The following is a 14,097-nucleotide window of genomic DNA, read 5'->3' as shown; positions in this document are numbered from 1 at the left end:
CATGTACAGGGATACCCCAGGTCATAGGTCAATGAAAGTACGGCAATGTGTGTAGATGCATTACATCAAGTTTGAGAGACTTTATAATCCTCAAATGCACAAAACACTGAACTTTGCTTTAACCCTCACCGCCAAGCATATTGTTTGGCTTACACTACACAGTACTACAAAATACCAAGTATTAGCCTGAGCCTGAAGGACCTAGCGCTTCAGATCACTTCTTCTGGCTTGGTTACTTCCATTGTTACTTGTACAGAGAACAATAAAGCCATGCATTCATAGTGCCGAAGCACTGTATGGTACATTGTCTTTTCTATTTTATTTCATGGCTTCAGGGAACAATAAGGTCACGTCCTCTTACAAGGAACAGCACTGAATACTGCATTTTACTACAAGTACCGGTAGTAATTTGCAGTACTATGTAGGGTTAGGGTTAATATTTCTATATCACTAAAGACAAGATATAGGCCTATTTTATAAGTGGAGGCACATGAACTTGTACCAATATACATAGATTGTATCATCTTCCCAAAAATATAAGTACAAATAAATTATAATTTTCTTAATGTTATACATTGTCTGTCTACAGCTGAGAAAGGGTTTGTGCATGCAAGAGGGGAAGTGGGGGGGGGCTCAATCAATAGGCAATTTCCCCACAGCACAACAACAGCCCAGAAGCCATGGAGATATTCAGCACGGGGCCTCTTGATCCCAACGAGATCTTAGAGGAGAGACAGAGTGGTTTATACAACACCTCTGTGTAAACAGGCCGAGTGGGACAAACTGGCTCCTTTGGCAAAAACATCCCCCGCTGACGAGGAAAAAAGATGGGAGGGGGGGTCGGATGTGTCTAAGCCTATGAAAACACAACGATACACGTATGTACTGTACATTTGAGGTAAAAAAAAGAAATTTACACGCATTGCCTGCATTGGTTAAAAAGATAAAATACTGTTTGGAATATGTGCACATTATCTGTAGGCAAGGAAAATCCATGACATTATCACGTCAGTGTCTTTTGAAGTTGAGAATGGCTACCGTTAATGGGCAAATTCTAGCAACTCTAACCGACCCACAACCACGGAAGATGTACCGAAGCTCAACGCAGTTGCCTGCACAAGAACTCGTGGACCAGACAGGCAAGGAAATTTTCATTCCAAAAAAAATAAAAACTGGACAAGTTGACAGTCTTTGATATCTCCTGCTACCCGCGACGAGCAAAGCCCGCACCTCTGAACTACCGTAGCATGCTCTTTAGCAGGGTTCTTTCACCAGCCTCAGAAAAACCGACAAGGTTCTGTATGAAGCAGGAACTGGACGCTTCATAGCCATGCAATGACATCATACATGCATGCAATATACAATGTGCACGTACAGTATGTATAGGCAATTCCAGAAATTAGGGGTACCTGTTACATCTGATCTTTGTCATGTGACATGGAAATATCACCGGAATTGATTTCAAACTACCCGATATTAGTTTTCATTTGGCAGGTACTTTGCATTCATTCATCACTCCTGGAAATTAGAAAATGTGTTCTGAACTTACAAAATTTTATGTCAGATGTGTCAGGGCCAAAAAAACAACAACCTAATTTCTGGAATTACCCATACATATGTGATTTGGGAAAACTGGAGAAAATACAAGATGTCGTATTAGTACTATAAGGTTAACAAAATTTTCCCATTAAAAAAGGTCGTTAATGAAATTGTTTTAAAACTTGAAATACAAGCAAAGTCCTGGTGAAGATTTGAGAAACAGTCCCCCAAAATGATTTTTATCAATGAAATAATGTGGAACATTACCTGTTTCTTTATAAAGTTCTTTCATGCTTAGAAGAGGGCCCTAAAATTACATTATTTTCAAAATCATCAGTGCTATAAGGTCGTTACCACCATAACGACCTTATGGCACTGACCCGGACGAAGGAAGAAGTCCCCTGACACAAAGTCTCTGTTCCTTGGGGCTAGTACATGTACATATACATAGTTGTACATGTACAGGCAGGACAGGACATCCCACATGCGGCACATTCCAATGAATGAGATCTCTGATGCCCTGGAATGCGGCTACCCAATGAATAACAACCCTTAGATTTTACTCCATGTACTATTCATACTGTTAGGCAATCCACGCTCCCCATCCCAGTGATATTGGATTCCCTCCAATAAATGACGGCCACTGACCAATTAACTGAATTGGCAGTGATCAAATGAATTATGGACATGCCAAACACTGCTGGAGGTTTGTGAAGAGATTTCATTTCCCGTAGAACACAGCTTACAACAGTATGTGCAGGGTACTTGCATTCTAGGTTCTGCACATGGGCACATAACTGTACATGGCTATTTTTCACAAGGGATAACCTCTACATGGTGAAATAAAGCACCTGCAAATATACATGGACTTTGGCACTGATGCCTTTTCTATGTGATTTGAACATACCATTTCAATGCCATGAATACATTAATTTGTAATGTACATGTACATGTATAACATTTTAACGTACAAGTACATGTATGTAATGAAGACTACTGGGCCCCATGCACATGTACAAAGGGCTTGAAATACATGAATATTTCTTGATCAGGAGCACTCAAGGAACACAAACCCTCTTTCCCACGTCAAGGATTTGTAAATGCCATCATATGGCTGGCACCCCCATGTACACACCAGCAATATACAGTCACATTCAATGCTTTCTTCCTTTGTCGGCCTTTCCAGCACCCTCTTCAAACCACACACATAGCCAATGATGCACAATCAGAAAAACTAGGCCCTTTATGAATGCACAAGCTACGTGTTAACCCCTACCCTCCCTCATCCTTCAAAATCCACCCGAATTTGGAGGATATTGCGGGATTGAGAATGGTTACGCCATGTTACTGTTACTTTATATGAGGCTTGATGCCTCTTAGAAAGCTTGATGCCTCTTAGAAAGCTTAAGTACAAAGAGCATGTCACTAGGTTTCTGCAGAGTGGAGTTCGAGGGTTAAGAAGGTTCCTTACTCCTCTTCCCCCCAAAAAAGCTTAAATTAAGCTGCATATGTTCACAAAAAGCTGCTACTTACAACTTCTGGAGTTGGTCCAAACCATCAAAACTTTTCGGCTCGATGTACGAAATGCAGTTCCCACTCAAGTTCCTAGGGATGAAGGAACGGGAGAAACGACATTTGTAAACAGGGTTCCCACCCCGCATTCTATCTCACTGAACACACAACAGGAAAAACCTCAAAATCCCGAGAGATACACCACACAGAAACAACCCAAATCTTTCAATGAGGGGGGGATCCAAAATATGAACTTATTTACATGTACGCATATTTCCTATGTCTCCAAATACTAGGGGAATTGTGACAATTTTTGGACAAGATTTTGATGTTGGAGAGTTTGCTGATGTCAATCCTAATTTATTGGAACTTTTAAGCTGGTCCCTTGACTGGCAGCCTGGTCTGTATTTATTTAGCATTCCCCAGCAATCAGTGTAAAAAAAAAGAAAAAAAAAAAAGTCACGCCTGATTTGTGTCATCCTCCAGTGAAGCAAGGATAACAAGAGTGGACCATGCACTGGTACACTGTCAAGTGCGTCAACATACCACTCCACCTGCAGCTGGTCGGTATTATGGAATAAAGACCCGGCAAGGTGCACCCCCTGCAAAATTCAAATACAGGCTTGTCCCACTGTGGGCCAAACATTCCGCATTACATGCTGCTGGCAGATTTGCAGAAGCCTTGGGTCAATAAATAGCACAGCAGTCGGTCAAGCTACCGGTGAAGTGATCGTCTTCAAAACAAGGACAGGACATGTACCAGTAGAAGGGAATTTTGTACACAACAATTAATATATACATGCACATGTACATTGTACATCATGGTCTCGAGCAAGAGCATCTGTTGGCTTACAGATAAAGAAATGAGTGGTGCTAAGCCCAGAAAATTTGGAATTGTAAAAGACTTTTAAGGTTTGGTGTCCAACAATATGAAGCCAGCGTCCATCTGCTGAGTCTGAAATAATCACTAAAGTGATTTAGTGCTTATGAATTACTGCATTACGGCAGCGTATTAGTTTGAATCTCCAATTTCTTGTTCCTTGCACAAATCTAAAGTGATGAAAAGACCCTAGCTTTAAATGCTGAACAGTTGGGTGCATGCAATTCCGACAGACTGAAGGATTCAGAACACACTGGCGGTGAAAAAGACAAATCCAATGCTATGAAGTTCTCTTTGCAGTAACTACCCATTCTGTGCCCATGTATTTCCCCCCCTCTCCAATCACGGTCAGTGGTTGTCATTGCCTGGGATGTGTGAACAGTTTGGCCTGGGCTTTCTCTCCCCTCACACCATTGCCTTTTGTCTGATTGTTACCTCTGAGGGCCCAATTACGGGGCTCTACCAACACCCCGAAAATCAACAGATTTGTGCTGGGAGCAATTGCGGGCTGGCTGCCTTATATTTGGCGGCAAGGTTGAGTGGTTTCCTGAGGACCTGTGACAAGAGATGGCTATAAATTAATCAGCTAAACCCCCCCCATTTGTGAGCTGAATATTTTATCATTATCCACTTGTAAAAACTCACCTCTTCCAGAATTACTTGTTAGCAATATAGTCCAGTTTGGCTAACTAAGAAGCCTTTTTATTTGGTTGTAATTGTGTAATTTGAAAGTTTTGTATTTCTTATGTATCAGCTTTTAGCCTGTTTATGATATTATAATTGTCTTTCTTTTTAATCTTTTTAATGGTATTTAGTGTACAGCACTTTGTGATGTCGTTGACATGGAAAGCGTTTTTAAATCATTCATATTACATGTGTTATTATTATGTGTACGTACATGTACCGTACATGCACAAAATGGTAACTAGTACATGTACATGTATTTTTGCAACCTCGAATGTGTGGACATGTCCAGTGCCCTTCATGCATACAGGTATGTGTGTACATGGTACTGGTCCTTGAGCATTCTTATGAAAAGGTACATGTACATGTACATGTGCATTGGCTCAACTAGAAGTCCAGCTGTGATACTCATAACATCAGGACATTTCTCTGTGTTATGAGCATTAGGGCTAGAGTGACACTAATGGGTAATTCCGGAGATTAGGAGTCCAAAAGTGTAAAATTATTCTGTCCCTGTTACATCTGACCTTTTTATTTGACAAGGAAATTTCACCCGAATTGATTTTAAAGCTGTTACTATTTGTTTGGCTGGTAATTTACATTCATTCAGCACTCTTGGAAATTAGAAAATGTGTTCTGAACTTACAAAATCCTGTGTCAGATGTGACAGGGACACGAAAAACATGGACCCCAAATTTCTGGAATGACCCTAATTATAAAGGGTCCCTATTCTGTTAAGAAACTTAACAGCTGTTTGTCTGGCTTCATGTGATCCGCAAACACATGCCACTGGTAGACACAACTATCAAGGATTTTGTATGTAATGTCCTCTATCTCCTATGATCTACTGCTTCTTTCCAATGTCATGCGTTTGGGTACAGCTACAAATAATGTATGCATCTACGGCATATGACCGCAACAACTACCGGTAGCCAGCTGCTCCCATGCCCATCGGTGACAGTATTAATGCTGGTCATAGCCACATAATTTGGATGTAGCCGGTCATGGTCAAAACACGAACAGGCTAACTCGCAGTGCCGGAAGACTGAAATGCATAAGCACGAGCACACAGTGATAAGCACCAAAAACAAGCAGGCCTGTTCAGCTTGGGGTTTGAAGTTTAAACATATAAAAAATTAAAAAAAAATTGTGCGTCAGCAACTCTTGCCGACAGCAGGTCAAAACAGGGATATCTTGGGAGTTTGTTCCTGACACCGCTGCAGGACACAATACTGCATCCAGCGGGACAAATTGGAACTTGGATTCTCCTCTGTGTCACGCTCCGTTTCCCCGTTTCGTCTTCTCTCCCGCCGCCACCAAAGCCTCCAGATCTAATTATTTACGCCAGGCCGCATGTAAATGTTCGGATGCATTAATGTGCGCTGGAGGGGTGTCAGTGTGGCGTGGTTAATCAATGTGACAGGGTATGTGGGCAGGCTTTTATTTCCATACAACACACATGTCTCTCTTTATCTATTTTGAAAATCGCAGCATTCTTTTTAAATCACACTGAGACACACTAAAAATTACAGAAATTTCCCGTTGAAAACACGGGGATAAAGATGTTCCATACCGGTACATGATTATCCATTTTGTTTTGGTTCTTTTTTTTGAGGAAGTCCCAAAGGGGGAAAACTGCATTTGAAGACGACTCCCCAGGAATCCAAAGACCAGGCCCTGTCACTTTGAGCTTTAAAAAGTAAATTCAGAGGAGAACAAACTAGCAAATCCTGTGCACAGCCAACTCACAATTTGCCTCTTATCACAGAAACTGTCACAAATAATATTCAGGTTTTAGATGTCTTGCCTTAATTCAAAGCTTGGAAAAAAACTCACTGGAATCTGATTCTAAGAAGTGACTTCCTACCTTGTGAAGGCCCATGTACCACATACGCCTGCCTGTATTTAGGCTATAAATTAGGGGTCCAATTTTTTTCGTGTCCCTGTCACATCTGACAGACGATTCTCTAAAGTTCAGAACAATTCGCCAATTTCCATGAGTGATGAATTAACGCAAATTTCCTGCCAACCAAGTAGAAATAGTCTGACCTCAATTTCAGTGATATTTCCATGTCAAATTACACAGGTCATGTCAGGTGTAACAGGGACACTAAATGTCACACTGGTATATTATGACACGCAGCACACAATTCAGAGTAAGCCCTCCATGAACGCTGTGTATGCAGCACTGTGCCTAATTTTCACCTCTAATGTGCGTACATGTAACTAACACTGTAGAGCCCCCTATTGAAATGGATCCAGAGTTCCAAGCATGTTCATGTCCTTGTTTAGTGCCCTTACACTTCACTTTACATCCCCAAAATACTGCTTGTGTATTAATAGGTTTTATGGAGTCTCAATGTGCATAGCATAGTAGCAGCACAGTCATAATTCACTGAGACCAGTTCACCTGTTTTTACAGTCCCAAGTGAGCCCTGCATGTATTTTTATGGGGGGGGGACAAGTGCCGAATGATCTAATTTACAGCCCGTAAAAAATTACGCCTAGCACAGCCGAGTACATTGGCCAATAGGGCAGAATGTTGTTTGATTGCCTCTTGATGAAGTGTGAAATGAAGCAAGCAAGATTGTTACTGAAGTCTGAGCGCCACATGCATGGGGGGGGAGGCATTTTCCTCCGGGGACAATTTCTCATCTGGCATTCATGACTCCCCGATTGCTGCTGTGGACCCTTTTTTGCCCAATTTAAATGTACATACTTGTACGCTAGTGTGCAGTGCAGAACACAAAATGTAGAAATGACACAACTTTATTTGAGAAACCGTGGTAAACGGTACATGCCAAACAAAACTGGTCCATTTTAAACCGCAGTAACCTTAACCAATTGATCAAATTTGTACTGTCCCAGTTCTAGTATGTGTTGAGAATGCACAGTACAGTGACCAGAACCTGTCTGGATTCTGTCTAAATTTGAGACTTTTCAGGAGACATATATGGGTAATTCCAGAAATTAAGGGTCCATTTTTTTGAGTGTGTCCCTGTCACATCTGACAAACATGTATGATTGTGTAAAGTTCAGAACATATATTCTACTTATTTCCAAGAGTGATGAATTATTACCCGCCAAACAAATGGTAATAGTTTAAAATCAATTCCAGTGATATTTCCATGTCAAATGACAAAGGTCTGATGTAACAGGGACACAAAAATGTCACACTTTTGGACCCCTAAGTTCTGGAAATACCTGTATACAACTTCCTTTTTGACAAGTGCAAACACCGAGTAAAAACTCTACCATTTTACCACACAAAACAGGCAAGGCAGAGGTTCACATGAACTTCCACTGGAGCAATCATAACATTCACACGCATGCATGCCTTCCAGACAAATTCCTCCACAAAAGCTGCACCGGGGCCGGCCATAATGGAAAAACACTCATGAAAAAAAGAAAAAAAAAAAAAAAAAAAAAAGGTGCGCTTTGATAGCACACCTGAAAGGCACAATTAGAGAGAATTCCCTGGGTGTGAAATTTGAGTTGAAGTGACAGCCGTGGAGCAAACACAGGAAGGTAAGCCAACTAGACAAAAAAAAGGGGGAAATTGTTGGAAAGCTAATCCCTTCTGAACAACTATATTTTTTTTGAATGTTGAAAATCTGAAGGGGTCCAAAATCCCATTGCCAATCACTTATCTGAAATACACCACAAGTACATGCATCATGGATGGATAAGAAATTTCACGCACAGCTTAATAATAATAATAAAAATCAAGTTGAAGAAAATAATCCTGACTGTTGAGAATCAAAGTAAAAGTAGGTTCAAAAACTCCAGAAATCTGTGATATTTGCAATTACAGGTTCTATAGTTCAGGAAAGTACATTCAAATTGAGCCAAACCGGTCATTAAATGTGTCCTTGGTTAAGGGTCTCAGGCAAAATGCAAGTTGGAATCCACTGCTCACGAGAAATGATGCACGTAATTGTATTTTGGCACAAAAACACCCCAGGCTACGTAGTACATCTCAAGCATTCAACTTGGATTCTGACAAAAAAAGAGGAAATTCCAATTCCAGACTTTGTACACGTACGGTGTTTTTCAATTTTCAATGGCACGAGTGTGAAGTAAAAAAACGAGGAAATCAGCTGATCCGAGGAAACATTCACGCCTGACATCGGTTCGATCATGGAAAAACACCAGTCCGTGCAGGTCAAATATGTACGCATGTGATCAGTGTTCACAGACTGTAACATCAATTTACTCACAATTGGAGAAGGGACGACAATCCAGCAAAGGTGTTCTGCCGCAATGACGTTATCTGGTTGTTACTAAGATCCCTAGGGAGAAAAGACAATTGAAAAAAGTATAACTTATTAGTCATAATCCCATGGCTGCGTGTCTTCGTGTCAATGTGCGTCCTTCCAAACTGTTCAGAAAATACATGTGCTACTGTGCACAGTGCATGTACATGTGCAGTAGGTTGAAACTTGGGAATTCAAGTTAAAAAAATTGACACTCGGGAATTGTCAATAATATGTCTTTTCACTCGCCCAACAAACATGTCCGCATGTAATTCACACGTTTACAGTCATTTGAAAAGAATGTACATGTACAGAAGAACTTGACCCCGGTAATTTGTCCCAGCTGGCACCTTTTTGGGGGGGGGGGGAGAGAAGGCAACGAATATCCTACTCATTGTTTATGCAGCCAGGGCTTGGGGCTCAAGGTGTGCATGTTGACACAAGCTGGGGATGGCAGGGCATCCTGCAAAGCACGAAGCACTCAACACCGGGGCCATACTGGCAGGTTCCTTCCATTCCTTTGTGCACTGGGCATTAATACTACAGGGCTTAGGGTCGGGCATTGCTTTGTGGAGTGTGTGGGAACTTAAACTTGAGGCCTCCCGTGAAACTGGTGTCCTGTACCACGGATCTTTGACATGTACATGTACGCTTGCAGCGAGTCCAAACTAGATCCAAAAGTGACTTCACAAATTGAGAAAATGCACATTAGGCAATGAAATTTGACGTATTGTTTATTGTCAGGGGTTTCTTAAATGTTGATGCGTTTTTTTTCCGTAATTCATTATTTTCTATCAAGGAAAAATAATACCCTTTTCACATGCATAAAAAAGCCATTGGGTGCACCACTAGGCTGACAAGGTGCCCACGGGCATTCAAGCTTCAGATTTCTTGTGTTCTGATGACTGGGATTGCCAGAATGTAACTTTCGATGTTGGGAATGGGATTTTCTGTCAAGTTCCACTGGTTTTTTTTCCAAAAATAATGAACAATGAAATTTTTGATGCAGGGCCAAATCACATGCGGGCGCTGACGAGAAACAATAACTCTACATTTAACAGCCTTTGGTGAAGTGTACTGAGCTAAATGTACATGTACGTGTACATATATACTGGTATAATGTACATTACATGTACGTAAGACGGGCTGGTGTATTTGTGCTCTATGTGAACCAACATGCATAGGTACTGCATGTGCCCAGTACACTGTACATGTACATGTGAGCTGCACTCCTTAACACACAAATGGAGATACAGGTTACCTTACCTTGTAAACAACATACATGTACATGTTCACGTACACATTCAGGTCAGAGATTTGAAACAAGTTGCTCTATACATCTGAAACACAGTGCGTAACGACTGTTGGTTTAGCAATTTATATTTTGCTGAAAAGTGAGAGAGTCAGGCCCCGCTTGTAATGAAGTACGTGTATGCCATACACCCATAAAGTTTAACACACTACATGTACATGTACATGTATGTACATGTACATTTGTTGTGTACTCAAATATCCCTCTTTTTAATGTACAATTCTACACATGTATGTTTTCCATCGTTAGGGGAAGAAAAGCAGAACACTTGAACATGTGTTAACAACCCTCGTTGAGTTTGCTTTTTCCTGTAAGCTCTATAAAGCCAAATGGTCTCATAAGTTCTGCCAAACTGGACAGATGATACAGCCATCACGCGATAAAGTTACCGGTCTCAAACACCCGTGCAGACATCAATCTCAAGTCTACTATTTCCTCATTTCACGGCAGCCGCCCACACGACTCGCGTTTCTCCGGATTGCATTTCGCGGTTCCCATTTCGGCAACTTCAATGCCACATTTCTGAGGGCACGGTGACTCTCCCCCCTCCCACAAGGATAAAGTGGATGGATTGAAACCACCCTGGGGAACGGAAGGGGCTAAATTTAACATTTGAGGGATTTGGTGTCATCCTCTTTATTATTAACAATGAAAATAAAAACCAGATGAATGCTAAGCATGCGGAACAGAATATCAAATGAACCATTATTTTCAATTACAATATCCCAAGTAAGAGGAATGCGCTTGAGGATACAGGAGGCTTGAAATAAGATGTCCAAATCTAAACTACCATGAAGTCTGTTAACCCTAACAGTCCCGAATGCTACAAAGTACTACTTAGTAGTAAAATGTAGTACTCAGCCCTGTCGCTTGTAAGAGGACATGACATTAACATTCTCTGAAGCCATAAAATACAATAGAGAAGACAATGTACCATACAGTGCTGTGGCACCATGAATGCATGGTTTCATTGTTCTCTGTACGAGTAACAACGGAATAAACCTAGCCAGAAATAGTAATTTGTAGCGCTAGGTCCTTCAGGCTCAGAGTGTTACTTAGTATTTTGTAGTACTGAGTACTCTAAGCCAAACAACGCCCGGTACTGTTAGGGTTAAAAAGCACAACATTACACTGTACATTTCTTAATACCTTGAAATGTACATTTATAATTACAATTATTAAAAGAAATCCTACATGTGCTAATGAAAACCGGAAAAAAGGACCCGCATACCATTCTTGCAACTAATTCTACAATGAAAAATGTAAAACATTAAATGTATTCACCACAGGCTTGGGCTTGTGTGAGCTCTGCACAATAACAATACCATCAACAAATCCCTGATAAAATTTGGCCAAAGTACAGCGTAATTATGTTGGTATTTCGTTTGTTATATATGGCAAAACAACTCAAGTGCACACAGACAGCTTATATGCAGACAGAGACAATGTACATAAATCTATGTTTGAACAGACGAGCCAGCCGCCACCGCCGTTTTTCATGAAACCCTTCAATGATACTTTCTTCTGGATGAGACAGTGAGCAAGTGATGTTATCATTTTGACGAGAGGTTATTTTGAAATCATACATGTATGCCCTGACATCCTGCGATTGAAGTAACTAGAAGATTCATCCTGATCTCTTCAGGCCTGGTCAAGTGCTCTTGCGAGGTCAACAGGGGATTTATTAATCAGATAGTCACAAACACAACCAGTAGAAGGAGCAACATTTATTTTGATCATATTTACACAAGACGCTCATTTATCACTTGGTACACATCCCGGATATCCACAATCTCGAGGATAAACATGCATACCACTGGCAGTACATGTACATGTATGCTTGCCAAATTGACATGGACCTATGCAAAGACAAATCACATTTATCAATAAGGCAAAGTGTAATCATTATAACCGTACACATGTGTACCCCTACACCGTATACATACACACTATGTACATGGATGAACATGGCCATGAATGCACACACATGGCATGCAGCGTAATGTACATGAAGCACTATGTACATATACATAACAGTACGCAGAGATGAAAGATTCAGGTTAATAATACAAATAATATTGATTTTTAAATTTCATTTGCATGTACCGGGTTGCTCATACCTGTAAATACATGTAAGTTAATTAGGTACATGTACATGCCAGTGCATTGTACGGAGTGTGGCCTCACACAATTCTCTTTCACATCAGCAGGTGATTACTGGTGGTTGTTGGGCATACAGTGCTACTAGTACAGTGAATCCACTATGTGGATTCAAAAATCATAAGAACGCCCGTGGTCCTGATTGTATACAATGTACGCACATACACATGGACACGTGGCATCTGCAAATACTTCTACAGGCCAAATTGAGCATTCCTTAAAGCTGAGGCCACGATTCCTTTTAGCAATGTACATGTATCTCTGTGACTGGTAATAACTTGGCTTACATGAAAAGAAAAGAAAAGAGGGGAAACATGGTTTGACCATGAGAACTGTGAGGAAAAGATCGGTAAATTTACGGAGCCATTTAAACTTGAAGCGGAGAAAACTTAAAAGGTTCTTGGGAAAACAGCCTTGGGGAATGAGAGGAAGACACTTGGAGGAGGGGGAGGGGTAGAATTTCTAGAAATGAAGTGTTGTTTCTCAGGTTTTTTTTGTTCGAGGTATGGTACACCTCACACTGTGAGCAGAGACACTGCGCTTCTGATGTGTCAGTGATGGGCGTCCTAGTAAGAAAACGAGTGCTCTAGGAGATCAGCATAGCGGAACATGTACATGTACGTAATTGTGTACAAACATGTACAATGTATATCCTTACGACTGAGTCTGCTGACCGGAGACTTTGGATGGATCGGGACAGATCAAGGCCCATCACTAAGCTAAGCTTGTAAACTGATACATACATGTATATAATGTACACTGTACATGTACCTTGTGGAAGATGTACTGCAGAATGCCAACTTGTACAGAGAATGTACCATTGGTTTCTTATGCAGCGGCAGGTACGGGTGAAATCAAGACAAATCCCTGGCCAAAATAAGTTAAGTTCTCTCCAACCACAAATTTAGCATCATCTGTTGGATGTGGGGCAATAATATGTGACCGGTTCTAGAAAAATGGGGAATAAGTCACCGGATTGAACTAATTCAGGTTAGGAGTTTTTGATATGGCTGGATTCTGTACTGTACATCAAAAGCAACAATTTATATGCATGACCCCTGTAGTAAGCTGCGTTCTGGAGATACCGGTATATAGATATTTATCCACATTTTCGGATTCAATACGAGCACTATTCAAGAAAAAGCTCATAAAGTGTAGCACTTGGAAACACAATGCTATGTAGGATTTCCTACTGAATGATCAATTTTTCATCTTTATTTTTCAGTACCCATGTTTGTAGTCACAAATTCTGAAAATACAAATATTATAGCAGCTATTTATTACGGAAAAAACACAAAAATCACATATTTGAAGAAATTTTGCCCTCTCCAAATAGAATGGGCCATTACATGTTTTGGCATGGTGCGACTTAATACCCTTTTTTGCAGAGCGGGTCACATATTCTCATGGCAAACGACGCATCATCATTCACAAAGCCAAGGAGCGACAGCGTTTGGTTGCACTGAGGGTTCCTTGCAATATACACTCGACCTTTTACTCACAATATCTAAAACTGTCACCACCATTTCATATTTAAAGGGCCATTTTATTAAAATACCAATGCTGACAGGACAACATGGCGATTTGGACACCCCAGACCGGAACGTGGCTGTTGATTTGACTGGCAATTTATCATGAAAAGACGAATTTGTCACCAAGATAAAAATGATGGCTCTTCCTCCATCAGGCACAACTACTGTGGCAGGTTTGAGTGCCTCTGGTAATTCAAATGAGTCACTCCTTCAATGCATGTA

General features: G+C 40.8%; 1 protein-coding gene across 1 annotated transcript in view; it reads right to left on the bottom strand.

Moving 5' to 3' along the window:
* LOC110973839 (adhesion G protein-coupled receptor A3-like) overlaps positions 1–14,097 on the bottom strand; it is a 44,119-nt gene that overhangs the window by 23,505 nt on the left and 6,517 nt on the right. The window contains exons 3-4 of the mRNA XM_022224984.2: positions 8,836–8,907; positions 3,073–3,144 (exon numbers count right to left, since the gene is read on the bottom strand). Coding sequence (XP_022080676.2) covers positions 3,073–3,144; positions 8,836–8,907 — 144 coding nt within the window. The remainder of the gene's footprint in view (positions 1–3,072; positions 3,145–8,835; positions 8,908–14,097) is intronic.

This window comes from Acanthaster planci, linkage group LG13 (genome assembly GCF_054643075.1).
Source record: "Acanthaster planci isolate LZ-2023a linkage group LG13, COTS_SCS, whole genome shotgun sequence".
In the NCBI taxonomy this organism is placed as follows: domain Eukaryota; kingdom Metazoa; phylum Echinodermata; class Asteroidea; order Valvatida; family Acanthasteridae; genus Acanthaster; species Acanthaster planci.
Note: the sequence above shows the minus strand (reverse complement) of the source record. Positions and strands in the feature narration are given on the sequence as shown.